This window comes from Xenopus tropicalis, chromosome 7, assembly GCF_000004195.4.
Source record: "Xenopus tropicalis strain Nigerian chromosome 7, UCB_Xtro_10.0, whole genome shotgun sequence".
Taxonomy (NCBI): Eukaryota; Metazoa; Chordata; class Amphibia; order Anura; family Pipidae; genus Xenopus; species Xenopus tropicalis.
In genome coordinates this window covers 14428152-14448138 of record NC_030683.2, presented here as the reverse complement: position 1 = coordinate 14448138, position 19987 = coordinate 14428152, and the positions used below count along the sequence as shown (strand labels likewise).

General features: G+C 41.3%; 1 protein-coding gene across 2 annotated transcripts in view; it reads left to right on the top strand.

Moving 5' to 3' along the window:
• The window catches only part of pcdh15 (protocadherin-related 15), a 709890-nt gene that overhangs the window by 342287 nt on the left and 347616 nt on the right, over positions 1–19987 (top strand). For both annotated transcript variants that reach the window (XM_031905917.1, XM_031905916.1), the window contains exon 10: positions 13616–13724. In XM_031905917.1, the coding sequence (XP_031761777.1) occupies positions 13616–13724 (109 nt within the window). The remainder of the gene's footprint in view (positions 1–13615; positions 13725–19987) is intronic.

Sequence of the window (19987 nt, the reverse complement as noted above, 5' to 3'; positions counted from 1 at the left end):
TCCTTGCCCCATACAGCCATTTATCTGCCCCTTAAACTCATCACTTGCACCCAAGTGACGTCACTACCCACCCCCCAAACCCAAAGGCTGGTATTGTGAAGGAAAAAAAGTGGCAACCCTACCAGTATTTAGTTCTAACTCTCCTCTTGGATAGAACTGGGACACTAACTAAGCAGTCATGGCTGAAACTGGCACTGGAACCTGGGGCTCTCTAGAGGCCTGACTTGTAAACCCTCTGGTTCTTATGAAGTGATTCCTTAGGTCCCTAACTGGACCCTAGATCTACAGTGGAACGGTACCCTGTGGAGCCTAAAGTGCAAGGAGAGTGAAGTCCATCCCTGACTGGCCCTCAATGGCACACTAAGGGGAACCTACAGTTGGAGCAGCCTTTCCTGCACTCTACCAACCTTGTATCCAACTCTACTAACTTTCTCTGCCTGCTGCCAAATCTGTGCAGGCTTCCTCCTTGCCTTATTGCCTTGGCTTTCCCATCTCTCCTTACACAGTCACATGGTATCAGCCTTTCTTATTCTGGATTGGCTAAGGCTGCCATCTGCATTCTGGAGGAGACCTTTGCATGGTCCTCATTTGTCTGCCTAATGCAGGAATGTAAAAGTCCCACATGTGAGGGCAAACGGTGAGGGCAGTGAGGTTGTGGAATGTCCTGCCAGTAATCTTTAATGGCAGACACATGCAACTTTTTTTTTGACACAATGGGGATGGAAGATTTAAGCTATGAGGTTAGACTGTCGAGGTTGGCGATATTTTCTCTGGAAAAGAGGCGCTTGCGAGGGGACATGATTACTCTGTACAAGTACATTAGAGGGGATTATAGGCAGATGGGGGGGGTTCTTTTTTCCCATAAAAACAATCAAAGCACCAGAGGCCCCCCCTTTAGATTAGAGGAATGGAGATTCCATTTGAAGCAGCGTAGGGGGTTCCTCATGGTGAGGGCAGTGAGGTTGGGGAATGCCCTTCCTAGTGATGGGGTAATGGCAGACTCTGTTAGTGCCTATAAGAGGGGCCTGGATGAGTTCTTGAACAAGCGGAATATCCAAGGCTATTGTGATACTAATATCTATATATAGTAGTATATATAGTATATAAAGTTTATGTATGTGAGTGTATAGATAGGTCAGTATAGGTTGGTGTGCTGGGTTTACTTGGAAGGGTTGAACTTGATGGACTCTGGTCTTTTTTCAACCCTATGTAACTATCTAACTAACTATGTAACTATGTAACAGTGACTTATTTAACGAAACCGTGATTTTTTTTTATGCAACCACAACTTTTTTTGACGTGACGGTGACTTTTTTCTCACTCAGCGAATATTAGTTGCGGTGCAATGTTGCGACTGTTTCGCAAAAAAAATCACCAATGGCAAAATGGGCAAGCAGAATTTGTGTCGCGCATTGAAGTCCATCCTCATTTTGTCATGGCTACTTTTTCCATACAGTGCGACTTTTTAATGCGCCCATTGGAGTCTATGGGTATATATGAGTATCTGTATAAGTATGTGTATTTATATACACTGGGATTCCTTTGGGGGGGGGGGGGTGAACTTCATGAACTTTAGTTCTTTTTCCAAATTAAATTTGTAATTATATAAACTATAGATGCCTGTTATATAAAAGTATTTTTAGTAACTAATAACAGATTGTACAAAGAAATTGAAGCCATTGTGATTATTGCTGTTATATAATTATAATATATTAGTATAACTTTTCCTATGCATTTAATATTGATTTAATTGGCATTGCAGATCATTTGATACATGAAATCTCACATTAATTTAGTGCTGATTTAACTGTTTTATAACACAACTGATAAAAAAAAAAAACATGATAATTGGTTCTTCTCAATTAAACACTTTCTTTTTTTTAAAGGAATAGGGATTTGTATCCCTGGTTAGGTCCGTAATAGAGGACCAGGAACAAGAGGGAGGCCCCTTTGGTTACTGTGATTGCATTTTCCCCAAAGTAATAGGGATTAGTACAGGTTATTATCCAGAATACTCGGGCCAAGGGTATTCCGGATAAGGGGTCTTTCTGTAATTCTGAATCTCCATACCTTAAGTCTAATAAAAAAATCAATAAAACATTAATTAAACCCAATAGGACTGTTCTGCCCTCAATAAGGGGTAATTATATCTTAGTTGGGATCAAGTACAGGTACTGTTTTATTATTACAGAGAAAAAGGGAATCATTTAACCATTAAATAAACCCAATAGGGCTGTTCTGCCCCCAATAAGGGGTAATTATATCTTAGTTGGGATCAAGTACAGGTACTGTTTTATTATTACAGAGAAAAGGGAATCATTTAACCATTAAATAAACCCAATAGGGCTGTTCTGCCCCCAATAAGGGGTAATTATATCTTAGTTGGGATCAAGTACAGGTACTGTTTTATTATTACAGAGAAAAGGGAATCATTTAACCATTAAATAAACCCAATAGGGCTGTTCTGCCCCCAATAAGGGGTAATTATATCTTAGTTGGGATCAAGTACAGGTACTGTTTTATTATTACAGAGAAAAGGGAATCATTTAACCATTAAATAAACCCAATAGGGCTGTTCTGCCCCCAATAAGGGGTAATTATATCTCAGTTGGGATCAAGTACAGGTACTGTTTTATTATTACAGAGAAAAGGGAATCATTTAACCATGAAATAAACCCAATAGGGCTGTTCTGCCCCCAATAAGGGGTAATTATATCTTAGTTGGGATCAAGTACAGGTACTGTTTTATTATTACAGAGAAAAGGGAATCATTTAACCATGAAATAAACCCAATAGGGCTGTTCTGCCCCCAATAAGGGGTAATTATATTTTAGTTGGGATCAAGTACAGGTACTGTTTTATTATTACAGAGAAAAGGGAATCATTTAAACATTAAATAAACCCAATAGGGCTGTTCTGCCCCAATAAGGGGTAATTATATCTTAGTTGGGATCAAGTACAGGTACTGTTTTATTATTACAGAGAAAAAGGAATCATTTAACCATTAAATAAACCCAATAGGGCTGTTCTGCCCCCAATAAGGGGTAATTATATCTTAGTTGGGATCAAGTACAGGTACTGTTTTATTATTACAGAGAAAAAGGAAATCAATTTTAAAATTCTAAATTATTTCATAAAAGAGAGACGGGCTTTCCATAATTTTGAGCTTTCTGGATAAAGGGGTTTCTGGATAACAGATCCCATACATGTAAAAGATTATACCAATTATATAGTGAGGGGGACAAGGGAAAGGGTTAATGCTAACTGTGCTTTTATATCTACTACAGGAGCAGGGATTTTTCAAACCAGATTGTGGTGCCTAGCATACAGAGCCAGAGACACTATCACAAATATATTGGTCATATTTTTGGGCAGAATGAATATTGATGTCTTGGCACCCTTGGCCGTGCCTATATTTTTGCGGAAATGCCAGCCAACACACCACCCCCGCAGAGTTACAGTTTCAGCCAAGTTAGTAGATCAACGTGACACCCCTATTAACTCACTTACTTGGCCGGTGCCCCATCTGATTTTTTCTTCTACTTTAGACTCAAGGTTGAATCATGATATTTTATAACGATGTAAAAGCAATAAAGTGATGCACGACTCGGGACTTGTAGCGCTAGAAATATTTATTCCAAACAGCCAACTTTCTGGTCTTGTTGCAGGGACATTGTCAGGTTTAAACATAAGAGGGGTCATTCACAGGCGCCAGTGCTAGAGCATTAAGGGACGCAAAGGCACAACCCTTAGGGCTTATTCAAATAGCATTTCCATCTGGGGTCCAACTATATTTTGCATTGGGAGGGCAAAAAAATCCCAGTCTTGGGTTGACAGTTTCATGCACTCTTCAGTCCTGGCCCTGATGTGTATACAATCTATCTATTTATTTATTTATCTATCTATATGGCATCATATACAGTAATAGCAATGGCCATGGCTTCACTTACTTTGTACAATCTGTTAGTATTTACTTAGTAATACTTTAAAGGAGAAGGAAAGGCAATTTACTGCCAATAGATTCGCCACATTAGTGCCACCTAGAACACTATATTTATTCTTCAGAAAGCTTTGCCATACCTGAGTAAACAGCCCTAGAAACGTTCTTTGTTTGTTTAAGATAGCAGCTGCCATTTAAGCTTGGTCTCAGTAGCTCCCGTGCTGCAGCTCTAGCTGCTGGTAGCTCAGATTACACATTCTGATGGGAGGGGGAGTGAATTCTTATGGGAGGGGGGCTGGAGAAGGGAGAGAGCTGTGCAGACTCCAGCCCAGGAAATTAGGGATTATTTTCAGAGAGGAAGTCAGATACCCTGAGAACATGTTTACACAAAAGAAGAAAAGAAATCCTGTGGGGTTTTTTTTTGTATATTCTTTATTTATGAAACATCAAATTTTTTCCCATTTTTGTTCAACACAATAGAAAAGAGTTGAGAAAAAAAACACGTATGACATTTTGCATCAAATCAGGCTAACAGTTATTCCTCTTAGGGGACCTGCTGTATTATTGGTGCTTTGAGTAGTGTCCATATGTCCCAGTTGGATGGTGTCTCCTGTGTTTCTTTTGATAGAGGACTCAGTGCAGCGTTTCTGTGAGTGCTTATGGCTGTATTTACATAGACCTTTCTGATAAAGCTTACTTAGTTTTTACCTTTCCTTCTCTTTTAATGAAGTTGATATCTATAGCTTATCTGTGAATAGAGATGTAGCGAACCTCACAAAAAAAGTTCGCAAACTTCCGCCAAAAAGTGCGAACTTTTGCAAACTTTGCGAACCCCATAAACTTCAATGGGAAGGCGAACTTTAAAACCTAGAAAAGCCATTTCTGGCCAGAAAACTGATTTTAAAGTTGTTTAAAGGGTGCCACGACCTGGACAGTGGCATGCAGGAGGGGGATCAAGGGCAAAAATTTCTCTGAAAAATACGTTGTTGACACAGCGTTGCGTTTTGTGCTATAAAGGGCAGAAATCACACTACATTTCTAAACTTGTGTAATAAACTGCTTTAAAACGTCCGGCATCTACATGCCAATCAAGTCGTGTAAAGGTTACAGCCGGTTCACACGCAAAGACAAAACGCCGCAGTACTGGATACGGAATATATTATTGCTGGTGGAAAAACATCGCTCAGGTGATTTTATTGCAATGCAATGTCACTACTATGTGTAACGTGTTTGGTGCACTACTATGTGTAACGTATTGGGTTACAGCAGATGAGATCAGCAGAAAAGCTACCTAAACTGTCCCTCAAACCCCTGCACAGTTCTCTCCCTATGCTAACTCATCAAGCACACACAGGCAGAATGTAAAATGGCTGCTGGGCTTCGGTTTATATATGGAAGGGAGTGGTCCGGGGGTGGTCCAGGAGGGAGAGCTGCCTGATTGGCTGCCATGTATCTGCTGGCTCTGGGGTGAGAGGTCAAAATTTGGCTCCAGCTAATGCGAACCCAAAATTGCGAACTTCGCTAAAAGTTCGCGAACTTGCGAACACCCGATTTTCGTGCGAATTAGTTCTCCGGCGAACAGTTCGCTACATCTCTATCTGTGAAATATCCCTGCCTGTAATTAAAATGATATAATCATTGCCTGAATCAACATAATGGAATAAGTTCAATGTGTAACACAGTGGAGTCGCCGCATCCAACAACACGCTTTTGGGGAATGTAATAAAAGTCATAAACCAACAAAGAAATAGCATTTTGAAATGTAAAATGTTCTCCATTTGAGAGCTGTTAGATGCCAAATTTTAATTGCACATTCATAAGCTCTGGTTGAGAAGTTTTATTACACACACACTGCACAATGGCGCAAATGATGACATTTGAAATATTTTTTTTCAACTAGCAGACGGGTTCTGAGGATTCATTTCATTCCTGCAACCATAACTGCCTTTTATATGTATAGGAGTTGAATTGGGGAGCTCAACCGTCTGTCAGCATACCCATGAGGGTATCAAGTGCAAATTACTGGAAGAACCCCACGTTGCATGGGGGTCAATACTCACCAACAAAAAATCCAGTAGCACACTGAAGTTGCAAGCCGTGTAAAAAAGTGTTTTATTTGCCCAAGTACATACAAAAGAGCAAAGTTTCGGGCCCCTCCGGACCCTTTCTCAAGCTATGACGGGCAAGGGCAAAGGGAAGGAGTTGGAAGGGTCAAAAAAAGAGAGGTTCCACTTTGCAGAGTGGGTTTACATTACTAGAGAAGCTCTATGATTAGGGATGTAGTGAACCTAAAAAAAAAAGTTCGCGAACGCGTTCGCGAACTTACGCCAAAAAGCGCGAATATTTGCGAACTTTGCGAACCCCATAGCCTTCAATGGGAAGGCGAACTTTAAAACCTAGAAAAGCCATTTCTGGCCAGAAAACTGATTTTAAAGTTGTTTAAAGGGTGCCACGACCTGGACAGGGGCATGCAGGAGGGGGATCAAGGGCAAAAATTTCTCTGAAAAATACTTTGTTGAAAAAGCGTTGCGTAAATACGGGCAGACCTAGCGGAAATACGCGGCGTTTTTTGCTATTTCGCGCTATTGGCACCATGGAAACGGGATTTGCTTACACCAGTACTAGGCTGAAAAACGTCATGTGTGGTTGTGCGGCGTTTTTTTAGGCTGAGAAAAAACGCAGCGAAAAAAAACGCGGCGAACCCAAATTGCCGGTGAACAGTTCGCTACATCTCTATCTATGATCACTTATAGTGATGAGCGATTTTTTTTCGCCAGGCATGGATTCGCAGCGAATTTCCGCATTTCGGCATTGGCGAATTGTTTTGCAAAACTTTAGTGAAAATTCGCCCTGGAAAAATTTAGTGTTTTATTTGACGCGCGACAAAAATGGGTGCGGCCTCGTAAAAAAAAAAACGCGGGCAACAAAAGAATTAGACGCCGTCGACAAAAAAAATAGATGCGGGCAACAAAAAAATTGCGCAACAAATGCGTTTTGCAAATTTTTCATAGTTTCGCAAATTTTCTTGTCATTTCGTGAGTTTTATGGCGAAGGGAGACAGATTCGCTCATCACTAATCACTAACAACTTCTCTTTTCATGGTTTTAACTTTACATGTTATACCTGCGCCCAAACAAAACTCAAAAATCTACTTTAGGAATCAAATTTCTGGTTGTAATGATATCGGTAGCTTTTTAGGGGTGCATTGACACGCATGGAACGTGTAGTCAAATCAATTTACAGAATGATAAACATTCCCATAAAGTATTAGGGTTATAAACTCTACAGTACTTATATTTAAAAAAAAATTAACTAATCCTCCTCAACCTTTGCTATAAGTGTTATCTGGCCAAAAAAGTTAGCAATAGCGATGAGTGAATCCTGTTTTCCTTAGTCAAAAAATTTGCAAAACTGCTTAAAAATTTAGGAAAATGGTGAAAAATTCTCAAAACACATTGGGGGTCATTTATCAATAGTGGCCAAATTTGCCTGTAGGCAGTAACCCATGGCAACCAATCAAATTGTTACACTCATTGTTCTACCTGCAGCTAGCTGAAAAAAGGGTAATCACTGACTGGTTACTATTAGGGAAGAGCGAATCTGTCCAATTTCGCTTCGCCATAAAATTCGCGACATGGCAAGAAAATTAGCGAAACGCATTGTGGCGTAATTTTATTTTTTGTCGCCCGTGTAAATTTTTGACGCGAATTTTCACTGAAGTTTTGCAAAACAATTCGCCAATGGCGAAATGCAGAAATTCGCTGCGAATCCATGCCTGGAAAAAAAATTGCTCTATTAAAATCCTAAGCCCAGCCTTCTGTATCAAATAATAACTTTGACCCAACGCTGACTTCTTGACATGTCGTTCTTTCAACAATTGCTATTTTCAGTCTTTAATAAGCCCCATTGTGTATCCATGGTCCTGTAGTCAAAATGCAGCATGGGAATTAATATTATTAGCTGTCACTTCTATCAAAAGTGTGACATGCAATAAAACAGTTTCCATTCTAACGCTTTCCAGATATTTACCAACTTGTCAATGACAAATAGCTTTAAGTGCAGTAACTTGAGCACAGTGCCTAGGGAATCTGTAAGTCAGGTAGAATACAAGGGATTCTTGCTTTGCCTGTTAATAATAGTAACTACTTGGCTGCAAAATAAGCCCCTGTGCTCTGATAAACTACAGTCACAGTTTACTGCTGCGCTGCAAGTTGGAGTGATATCCCCCCCCCCCCAGCAGCCGATCAGCAGAACAATGGGAAGGGAGAAAGATAGCAGCTCCCAGTAGGTATCAGAATAGCACTCAATAGTAAGAAATCCAAGTCCGGCTTGGGACTCCTCCAGTTACATGGGAGTAGGAGAAACAATAGGTTAGCTGAAAGCAGTTCTAATGTGTAGCGCTGGCTCCTTCTGAAAGCTCAGACTCAGGCGCACTTTACTGCTTCGCTGCAAGTTGGAGTGATATCCCCTCCCCCCCAGCAGCTGATCAGCAGAACAATGGGAAGGGAGCAAGATAGCAGCTCCCAGTAGGTATCAGAATAGCACTCAATAGTAAGAAATTCAAGTCCGGCTTGGGACTCCTCCAGTTACATGGGAGTAGGAGAAACAATAGGTTAGCTGAAAGCAGTTCTAATGTGTAGCGCTGGCTCCTTCTGAAAGCTCAGACTCAGGCACACTTTACTGCTGCGCTGCAAGTTGGAGTGATATCCCCCCCCCCCTCCCAGCAGCCGATCAGCAGAACAATGGGAAGGGAGCAAGATAGCAGCTCCCAGTAGGAATCAGAATAGCACTCAATAGTAAGAAATCCAAGTCCGGCTTGGGACTCCTCCAGTTACATGGGAGTAGGAGAAACAATAGGTTAGCTGAAAGCGGTTCTAATGTGTAGCGCTGGCTGAAAGCTCAGACTCAGGCACAATGCACTGAGATGGCGCCTACACACCAATATTACAGCTACAAATACATTTGTTGGTTCAAGAATAAAGGTTTAAATTGTAGAGGGAATTATTTGCTATGTAAAATAAAAAGTACCCCATAAAAATCACAACAGTATCCATCAAACAATCCAATCACTTCTAAATGCATATGGCTAGTATGCCCTCTTTGTTATTGTAGCAAAATACGTTCCTGAAGGAGTAATTAATATATTTATTAACGCCTTCCCTTCACGCTAAGAAATGTACTTTACAGAAAGATGATTAATGGGCGGCTTTTTAACTTTACCGCTTCTACATTATTCATTTGCCACTTTATATAAACATTAAAAGACCTTGGCTGCTGCACAATAAATAAGGATGTTACATTGGCCGCTCACTCTCACATTGTTGGGATCAACTGCACATTTTATCTTCTGTTGTAAAATTAATTTCTGGATACACAGAAGCGGGTTGTGGGAGCACCCCAAGGCTAAATAGAGTATACAAATACAATGGAAGTGCGACTGATCTGGCCAAATTAACTGCAAGCATACAAAAAAGAGAGGGGGATTGATCAATACACATTCCCTGGCCCCCTGTTTCATAAGTAACTTATCTATGCTAGTGCATGTATTGACAAAAAACAGGGGTTTTTAGTTATAAAATTATGATCATACAATTGGTAAGCCAATCTTAGCACTAGCATAGATAATTTACTTATGAAACAGGGGACCAGGGAATGTGCATTGATTAATCCCCCTCTCTTTTTTGTAAAATTAATTTCCATGTAGATTGCCTTCTGTTAGTTATACACCCCGCAAGGTGCCCCCCGCCATCCGTCCGACACCAGCGGCCGGGGGAGCAGTAACAGGCATCAGGTCTGGGGCCAGGGCCCACCAGGTTTTTTCCTGGTATTCCGGTGGCCCAGTCCAACCCTAATTTTTATTAACCAAAATTATATTGGCCAAAAGAGAAGAATGATTAGGCATTCATTGATCACATTTTGCCACCCCCACAGGGCCCCCCAACATCCGTCCGCCATCCTTCCCTGAATGTGCAAGTAAAGCGCATCAGGGGGGGACACCGGCGGCCGAGGGAGCAGTAATAGGCATCAGCTCTGGGGCCGGAGCCCACTGGGTTTTTTCCCGGTGACCCAGGCCGACCTTAATTTGTATTAACCTAAATTATATTGGCCAAAAGAGAAGAATGATTAGGCATTTATGGATCACATTTTGCCACCCCCCCCCAGGGCCCCCCGACATCCTTTCCTGAATGCACAAGTGAAACGCATCAGGGGAGGACACCGGCGGCCGGGGGAGCAGTGAGAGGCATCAGGTCTGGGGCCAGGGCCCATCGGGATTTTTCCCGGTATCCCGGTGACTCAGTTCGACCCTGATTTTTATTAACCAAAATTATATTGGCCAAAAGAGAAGAATGATTAGGCATTTATGGATCACATTTTGCCATGATTCATGGCAGAACAGAAAACTCCAGACAATGGCGCTCTGAAAAATCTTGGATGGGAAGAAATAAGATTAATGGAAGCAGATAGCAGGATTTGGGGAGCAATATTGTGCAGCGCTTTGAAAGCTGGAAACAATATAATAAATTTGATGAACATTTCCGGAAGGCTCTACTCAGAGACCATTGGGCTGTTTACCTGATGCAAATGATTAGAAATAAATAATTTTACCGTAAAGTAAAAAGAACTAAAGAGAAATCAAGTATTTTTTGTTCTTATTTGCCCTTCGAAATGACGGCACTTTCTAAACACCGGATCATTTTCAATGGAGTTTTTGTGCTGAATGTAAAACCCAATTGTGCATTCTGGCTTTGACTATGGAAGTCGCTGTAGCAAAACTGAATGACTGTCTCACACTGAGAGGGTGAAAGGGTCTTTTAGAAAAGTGAGGGAAATACCGATCCTTTTATTTCGCTCTCTTTGAGGAGTTGGCAACCTGCCTGTTTAACATTATTATAATATGTCACCGTGTCATTGTTCTTCTATGGAAATTAATCGTTTTATGATCTGTAAACGAGCCCTCGGAATCCGTGTTATTTTAGCAACCTGGAATTATATTATCTGGTTTCCTGACGGCTTTCTGCCTGCAAACAATAATAACAATAAACCGACTAGAAATATAGACTCGATCGACCAACACACGTCAGCCCTTTGGCCTCAAAACAGAGCTGGATAATGCGTTCTACATAAAGGAGCTCTTTTTCTCTTCCAAAAAATAGAGAGAGAAATAAAAATGTTTGGCAAAAACCTATATTTGCTTTAATGTTTACCTAATGCAATGTGCCTGCGGTGTATCTGCAATACAAAATATTGGATCATTAGGATTTCAGGATACTTTGTCTTTATGAATGTGGAGCCCCCTTAAACAAAGTAGGAATAAATACCATTTTTATATGCTGAAATCCAGCAGCAAAATAGTTCTTCTCTTTCGGCATCATTTGAAATCCTGGCAGGGGAGGAGGGACTAAAACACTGATGTTACAAATTGTAACAACTTCCCCACAGCTTACAGACAGCATGCAGGAACTACATACCCCACAATGCATTGCCCTGGGATGGTCCTTTCCTTATTGACATCACGTGTGCAGCAGGGAATTGTGGGATTGGGAGGATGCAGGCTGAAGGCAGGCTGAAGGCAGGCTGAGGACAGGTGACTACTGTTACATTTTATTTGAGTCTCAACGTAGTCAGCCAGATCAGCAAAGGACCAGGGGGCGGGGCTTAGTGAACTGTTCCAAACCAGATTATTACAGTAAAAATTATGGAAAGGCTGCATATTTTTTAATTGATGTATATTGCAAAGATGCTTGAAATTATGATTACTTTTCAAAAAGCTTAAGTTGTGTTTGGGTGGCGTTCCTCTTTATGGCAAGAACAATGGTGGACAAAAAACTATATTTAAATCATGACTAGTGATGAGCGAAATGTTTCGCCAGGCATGGATTCACGGCGAATTTCCGCGTTTCGCCATTGGCGGATTGTTTCGTGAAACGGATGAAAAAATTAACCGCGGAAAAATTCGGCGCACGACCAAAAATTGTCGCGGGCGTCAAAAAAGAATAGTCGCGGGCGTCAAAAGAATAGCTGCACGACGAAATAATAGCCGTGGGCGTCAAAAGAATAGTCGCACGACGAAATAATAGCCGCGGGCGACAAAAGAATAGCCGTGCGACGAAATAATAGCCGCGCGACAAAATAATAGCCGCGGGCGACAAAATAATAGCCGGGCGACAAAATAATAGCTGCGCGCGACATTTTCGCCGTTTCGCTAATTTTTCGCCGTTTCGCGGATCTTTTGAATGATTCGCGAATTTTTCGGTGAAGCGAAATGGAACAGATTCGCTCATCACTAATCATCACCTTCTCCTATACCTGGGCATATTTATTTTTTTATTGCATGAAAAGCCAGGCAACCAATTGGCACCCACATTGGGCCCAATCTCTAAACTTATTGGCTACTTAGTCGTAATAATAACCCCCAAACAGCAAGCGTTGCCCACCAACTGTGACAAAACTGTCTGCAACGGGTTAATATATTTTACGTCTAGAAGCAACCAATTTTGGTTTAATTGGGGACAAACAACAGAAAGTGGGGGTAAAGGGCATAAACTGGCATGAAAGTGGTTCTAAAGAAACAGAGATCAAAGAAAGAATTTAATTTCACATTTAAGAAATGTAAAATGAATTCCAAATGAATATATTGTATAAAAGCCAATGTAAGTGGTACTAGTCCTGCACAAATGACATTTATACATTTATTATTGATAATTTCTCTCTGAGCAGTAACATATGCTGAGCTTTTCTTTCTAAACTGTTTTTATTCACAGCTTTACTCTGCGCAGAAGATATTATTTAGATCAAATGTCTTTGACTGATGTAATAATAAATGATAAAGGAAAGTTCAGGTCATGGCGAGACTTCAGGGGTCATTCACTAGAGCACTAAGGGGCACAAACGGGGGGCAGAACAGCCCTATTGGGTTTATTTCATGGTTAAATGATTCCCTTTTCTCTGTAATAATAAAACAGTACCTGTACTTGATCCCAACTAAGATATAATTACCCCTTATTGGGGGCAGAACAGCCCTATTGGGTTTATTTCATGGTTAAATGATTCCCTTTTCCCTGTAATAATAAAACAGTACCTGTACTTGATCCCAACTAAGATATAATTACCCCTTATTGGGGGCAGAACAGCCCTATTGGGTTTATTTCATGGTTAAATGATTCCCTTTTCTCTGTAATAATAAAACAGTACCTGTACTTGATCCCAACTAAGATATAATTACCCCTTATTGGGGGCAGAACAATCCTATTGGGTTTATTTAATGGTTAAATGATTCCCTTTTCTCTGTAATAATAAAACAGTACCTGTACTTGATCCCAACTAAGATATAATTACCCCTTATTGGGGGCAGAACAGCCCTATTGGGTTTATTTCATGGTTAAATGATTCCCTTTTCTCTGTAATAATAAAACAGTACCTGTACTTGATCCCAACTAAGATATAATTACCCCTTATTGGAGGCAAAACAATCCTGTTGGGTTTAATCCCTTATCTGGAAAACCCAAGGTCCCAAGCATTCTGGATAACAGGTCTCATATCTGTATATGGAAAAAGAGAGACAGCAAGTCAAAGTGTCTGTCCATTATTTTATGGCATTGTCAGTTTTACTAAAAAAAAAACAAGAATAGCCCCGTGTTGGCCTGTTATACTAATAACCCACTGTTTCTATTACAGGCAGCTGTGAACCCAGTCAATGTCACGCCTGCTATACAAGCTATAGACCAAGATCGGGATATTCAACCTGCCTCAGATCGTCCCGGGATTATTTATTCTATTCTCATTGGTTGGTATATTCTAATCATTTGACTGTTACTTACTTATGTTATTGTATTGTTTATTCATTGGCAGATTATGTTTATTCTGTTACAGGGGTTGTTCACCTTTTAGTTTTAGTATGTTATAGAATGCCCTATTCCTAGCAATTTTGCAATTGGTTTTCATTATTTATTTGTTATAGGTATTGAATTATTTGTCTTCCTCTTCTACATCTTTCCAGCTTTCAAATGGGGGTCACTGACCCCGACAGCCAAAATCTATTTCTCTGCGAGTTTATATCTGTATTGTTATTGTTACTTTTTGTTCATTATCTTTCTATTCAGTCCCTCTCCTATTCATATTCCATTTATAGTCTCCTATTTATGCAAACCACTGCCTGGTTGCTAAGGTAAACAAGACCCTAGCAACCAGATAGCTGCTGAAATTCCAAACTGGAGAGCTACTGAACAAAATGCTAAAAAAAACCCGGAAAAACGACAAAAAATAAAAATTGGCTCAGAATATCAACGTCTATGTCATACTAAAAGTTAATGTATAGGTGAACAACACCTCTAAAGAAGACATATTCCATAGGGCATAAAAAAAGTTTGCCCAGGAGCAGTAACCCATAGCCACCAATCAGCGGGTAGCATTTACTGATCGTGTTTAAAAACAAACATCTTATTGGTTGCTATGGGTTAAGGTGGCCAAACACGTGAAGACGACCTCACCAAGCGAGTGGATCTTCTCCAGATATCCCCACATACAGGTGGGCGATATTGGGTGAATTTAGGCTAATTCGGTCGTTTGGCCCAGGCAAATTAGAACTCCAATTAGAGCCGATGTAGTCCCCGATCCGACTAAATTTTTTAACCCGCCGATCGATATCTGTCCGATTTCAGGCCAGATATCGGTCGGGCAGGCCAGTCGTTTGTGCCCCCACACGGGCCGATAAGCTGCCGAATCAGTCTAAGGGACCAATATCGGCAGCTAGAATCGGCCCGTGTATGGCAGCCTTTATGGTTCCTTAGTGCCTTTTATTACGAGGGGAGAATGCAAGTCAAAATGTAAAAAGCATACTGCCCAAAAACGCCACACTTTTGGCTCACCTAATCACATATTTACTCAGTCACACTTACTTCACATTTTCTAGAACAGGCAGCCATCTCTAAAAAGGTATTCTCCCTTCCTTTCCCTCCTTGCTTCATACTGCACATGTGTTTCATTCCCTCCCCCCCTCCCCTCTGCCAGATCCGCTTCTGATTGGCTGGTGGGCATGCGTAGCTCAGAACAGGAGACAGGATCAAGTTACACACATGCTCAGAGAATAGGAAGGCTGCCGCTGGCACCTACAGGAAGGGGAGAGAGATTTCAGTGGCTGTAGGCTTCACACTGCTGTAGGCTGCCAGCACCGTATCTCAGAGAAGCAAGCAGGGATCTGGGAATTTAGATATGCAGTAAGTACTTAAAAAGAATGCCTTTACACTTACTTTTAATTTATATGAACCTTCCATTGTCCTTTGAAAAGAATGTTGTCTCTGAATCGCTTTGGTAAAATATAGAACTTTACAAAATGTATACAACAAAGAGAATCAATGAACATTGTAATGGACATGAAATAAATGCCCGTCAGAAGAAGAAGGTAGAACTATACAAAATAAATAATCAAGACCATTTGTAAGGTTGCGTAGAACTGGCCATTCTATAATATACTGAACCTCCCCTTTAAGCCATTTGGTTTAGCCAGTAAGTGTTATCTTCAATCTGGAAGTGGAAACAATGGAGCCCTTTTCACCTCTAGCTTTTACACCCCCCAAATAAATGTTGTAACCCGCAGTCATAGTGAGAAATCATCGTGCGGTTCTAGGGTACAACAAATACTCATTCATTCTGAGCTTTTTCTTTTATCACACATTAAAACAGACATTGTACAGGTGATTATATAACGACTCGGAGAGAGAAATGATTGCTCCGTCTGATAGTTTCCTTTAGAAATAACTTTCCGTACATTTTGTGTTGCGCTTGATTATATAATAAGATATTCTTGCATCAATCATTCAGTTTGTTATTAAAATGAAAGGCTTTGCCCAAAAGTTAATTTTGCAAGTTGTGTGCTTTCAGAGTTTCTAAAGTTTGATTAAGTTCTGGGTTTTCTGATGAAACTACAAAGATAAAGAGTCATATATGGCAAGAATGAAAGAAGTAAAACAGTCATTGTATATGAGCTGTAAGACAGTAGGGCACATAATACTTAAGCTCCTCTGGGGCAGGGACTGATGTGAATGATGTAAAGCTCTGGAAAGTGCTGCAAATAACATGAAATAATAATAATAATAATAATAATAATAAAGTGTGTTGAGCCTAGTGATACAGGGTGCTGAGGGAACCCAGGAGATACCACCTGGTCAGGAGAAGGCAGTAGCTTCAGGGTTCCCATGTGAAGGACTGAGTGTCGCTGAATACAGCAATACAGAAGTACAAGGAGAGCATTTTGGCACAAGTACCAGTAATGAAAGTGGTGTTATGAGCCACTGGAAAAGTGTAAGTTGCCCATTGCACCTAAGGATGTAAATGAGCCCTTGTGTGAGAGCTAGTAAGAGTAGTTCTGTGCTCCACCGAGGAGACAGTAGTGTGGGATAGTTCCCCAGATGAAACTCAAATTACAGTAGGGACTCCAGTCATTAGGACCAAGGGAAGAGTGTAAAATCCCTTTGAGGCAACAGTGCACTGGGGACAGCTCTGGACTGGCATTCGGTAGAATCTGGCAATTCCAGAGGGGCTGCTGTAAGATTCCATAGTCAGTCACTATTTATTCGGCCTTTGGGGTGTTATTTGGGTCACTGTGTACTGGAAATGCCAGGCCCTATTTTGTATCCCAATCCAGGCCTACATGGTGGTATGGGTAATACCCAACTGACTAATGTAAAGTTGCTCTGATGCGATCTGCCATGGATATTCATTGTACAAAATGAAGTAGCCTTTTCCATTTATTTTTTCTTCAGTAAATGACCCCTGTCCTATATAAGAACCACTGGTGCCCAATAATTCATTTAACATTGTCACGATCGGTAACCCAAAACCCAGAACAACTGCCAAGGTCCCGGTCACAGCTCACACTTCTGCCTATAACAGCCACCTTTGGCTTCGGGTGGAGCCCTCCGCTACTTTGGTGCTGCCAGGTCGTAAAGTGAGAGGAACAGGGCAAAGGTTCTGAGTAGTGATGGGTGAAATATTTCGCCAGGCATGCATTTTTCGCAGAAAATTGTTGCCCACGTCAAAAGAATAGTCGCGGGTGACAAAAGAATAGTCGCGGACGACAAAAGAATAGTCGCGGACGACAAAAGAATAGTCGCGGACGACAAAAGAATAGTCGCGGACGACAAAAGAATAGTCGCGGGTGACAAAAGAATAGTCGCGGACGACAAAAGAATAGTCGCGGGTGACAAAAGAATAGTCGCGGACGACAAAAGAATAGTCGCGGGTGACAAAAGAATAGTCGCGGACGACAAAAGAATAGTCGCGGGTGACAAAAGAATAGTCGCGGACGACAAAAGAATAGTCGCGGGTGACAAAAGAATAGTCGCGGACGACAAAAGAATAGTCGCGGGTGACAAAAGAATAGTCGCGGGTGACAAAAGAATAGTCGCGGACGACAAAAGAATAGTCGCGGACGACAAAAGAATAGTCGCGGACGACAAAAGAATAGTCGCGGACGACAAAAGAATAGTCGCGGGTGACAAAAGAATAGTCGCGGGTGACAAAAGAATAGTCGCGGACGACAAAAGAATAGTCGCGGGTGACAAAAGAATAGTCGCGGACGACAAAAGAATAGTCGCGGGTGACAAAAGAATAGTCGCGGGTGACAAAAGAATAGTCGCACGTCAAAAGAATAGTCGCGGGTGACAAAAGAATAGTCGCGGGCGACAATTTTTTTTGACATGCAACATTATTTCACTAGTTCTGATTGAGCAAGGGAACCAGATTGTTGAAGGAGGACTGAGGGAGCTTACTAGAATCAGAGTCAGGCAGACCAGGTCAAAACCAGAACGGTAGCGCAGTACAGAATCAGGATCCAGAAGCAGAGACAAACAGGCAAAGGGGTCAGTCCAGGCAGAATTCACTTGGAGTCAGGATACAGACAGGGGTCAGAACACATAGGACAAAATGTGCACCCAGGAACTATGGTAGATAGACCTATAAAGGGCGTGTGAGAAACTGGGAGGTAGGGATTTATAGGCTAGATAATTAAGGATTCAAAACAGGTGTGTGTAAATAGAGAGCACCTATAGCCTTCATTCCTGCCTGGATAACTAAGGATATTATTGAACCCAGCAAGCAGTGGGTTCCTGGTTCAAATCCAGGCAGAATGTTATAGACATGAGTTTGCATCTAGTGTATGTGTTCTGCCAAAAGGGCAGCGTCCGTTAACATATCTCTCTCACAGCTTCATATGGTGATACATAATTCTCATACAGCACTGTCATCTAGTCCAAAATCTTTATTTATTGTTTGTTTTTAACCAGGATATATTTTCCTGTTAAATATACACTATATTCTGTTTATCTATCTGACTGCTTATTAAAGAGCTGTTTAAACAATGCCAATCAGCCTTGACCGCTGGAAATATCACTACCTGATCAAATGTCATTGCATGTTCAGAACAGTCCCGGACATTAAGCAATGCAAGACAGAGATATATTAGAACCGTAATCTAAAGCTGAAGATTTATAGTCTCCGGGGCTGATGGAAACAGTATAGCGGCATCATCTCCTGAGGGGAAACCTGACGGAATTTGCAAAGAGAACTAGATGAGTGCTCAGGGTTGGCCGGTAAACACAATGGATATTATTTATATCTAGAGTAAATAGACACAAATGAGTATTTCAAATTTGCAATAGAAGATTAGGCAGAAGGTGGTAAATGGCCTTTGTGAAGGGAACCCAGGCAGCTATATCTGGAAGTACTGATGGGCAAAACCCAGTTGATTGACTACAAAAAACAACATAAATGCCGGAGCGAGGCTTTCCTTATGCAGCATGTGTTTGCGTGATATCGAAAAATATTCCAAATCGTTTAACCTTTAACATTTCTGAACTCTCTAAAGTGACAGATATGAAAGCTTTCCAGACACAACGGGCTTTTATTACCAATAAATATATTGGCTACACGCAGTTTCTGTATTAGGAAATGAGATACCTTCAATGCAATGTGCATTTTCCCTGTTACTTTATAGATGGGTATTTATGGATTTATTTCTACTGATCTGGTGATATTCTAGAAGGAAGAAGCTGGATAACAAAGACCAGTTTGACAACATACCATTGAGTTTAACCAATCCAAATGAGCCCCAGTGTCTATATATTAGGGATGCACTGAATCAGATTTGGCCAAATCCATGCCTCTGGCCTAACCAAAATATTTCACCGGCACTGCTACTTCCTTATCCTGGTTTGAAGAAGTCATTCAAAGCCCTCTTAAGGACATTCATAGAATTTTCCATTACAACATTGCCCAGAATGGAATTCCATAACCTCACTGCCGTCACCACGAAGAACCAACTTTTCTGCTTCAAATGAGAGTAAAACTCCTCAAGTCTTAAGGTGGCCATACAGGCTGTGATCCATTGATTTGGTGAGGTTGCCAAACAAGAGGATGCTCCCCCAATATGCCCACCAAGGATCAAACCGTCTAATTAAACCAGCGAGCATAGGGACTGTTGGGCCACATCAACAAGCAAATGTGGTCCCCGATCCAATGGGAAAATCAAATTCGTCCAACTGAGGTCTTTCCAATTTTAGGCCAGATGTTGATTGGCTAGGCCCATTGGGGATGCCCATACATGGGCAGATAAGTCTTACCCTTCGTTAAGGTGGGTCTGGGTGCTCATGCCCCAGACCTTCCGCTTAAGGAACCAGTAGGGAAATCACAAGAGAGTTATTGCTGGCAGGCACATAGCCTATGATTAAGTACACTTTTGGTATGAAACGCGTAAGGCTACCTTTTTGGCTTTTTATGTATAGAGATGTAGCGAACATCGCCGAAAATGTTCGCGAACCCGTCTGCCCAGAAAACTGATTTTAAAGTTGTTTAAAGGGTGCCACGACCTGGACAGTGGCATGCAGGAGGGGGATCAAGTGCAAAAACTTCTCTGAAAAATACTTTGTTGGCACAGCGTTGCGCAAAAAACGCAAGCTATTCTAGCGAAAATATGCGGCTTTTTTGCTATGTCGCGCTAAACACCATGAAAACGGGTTTTGCGGAAAAACGCCATGTGTGGCTTGTGAGGCGTAT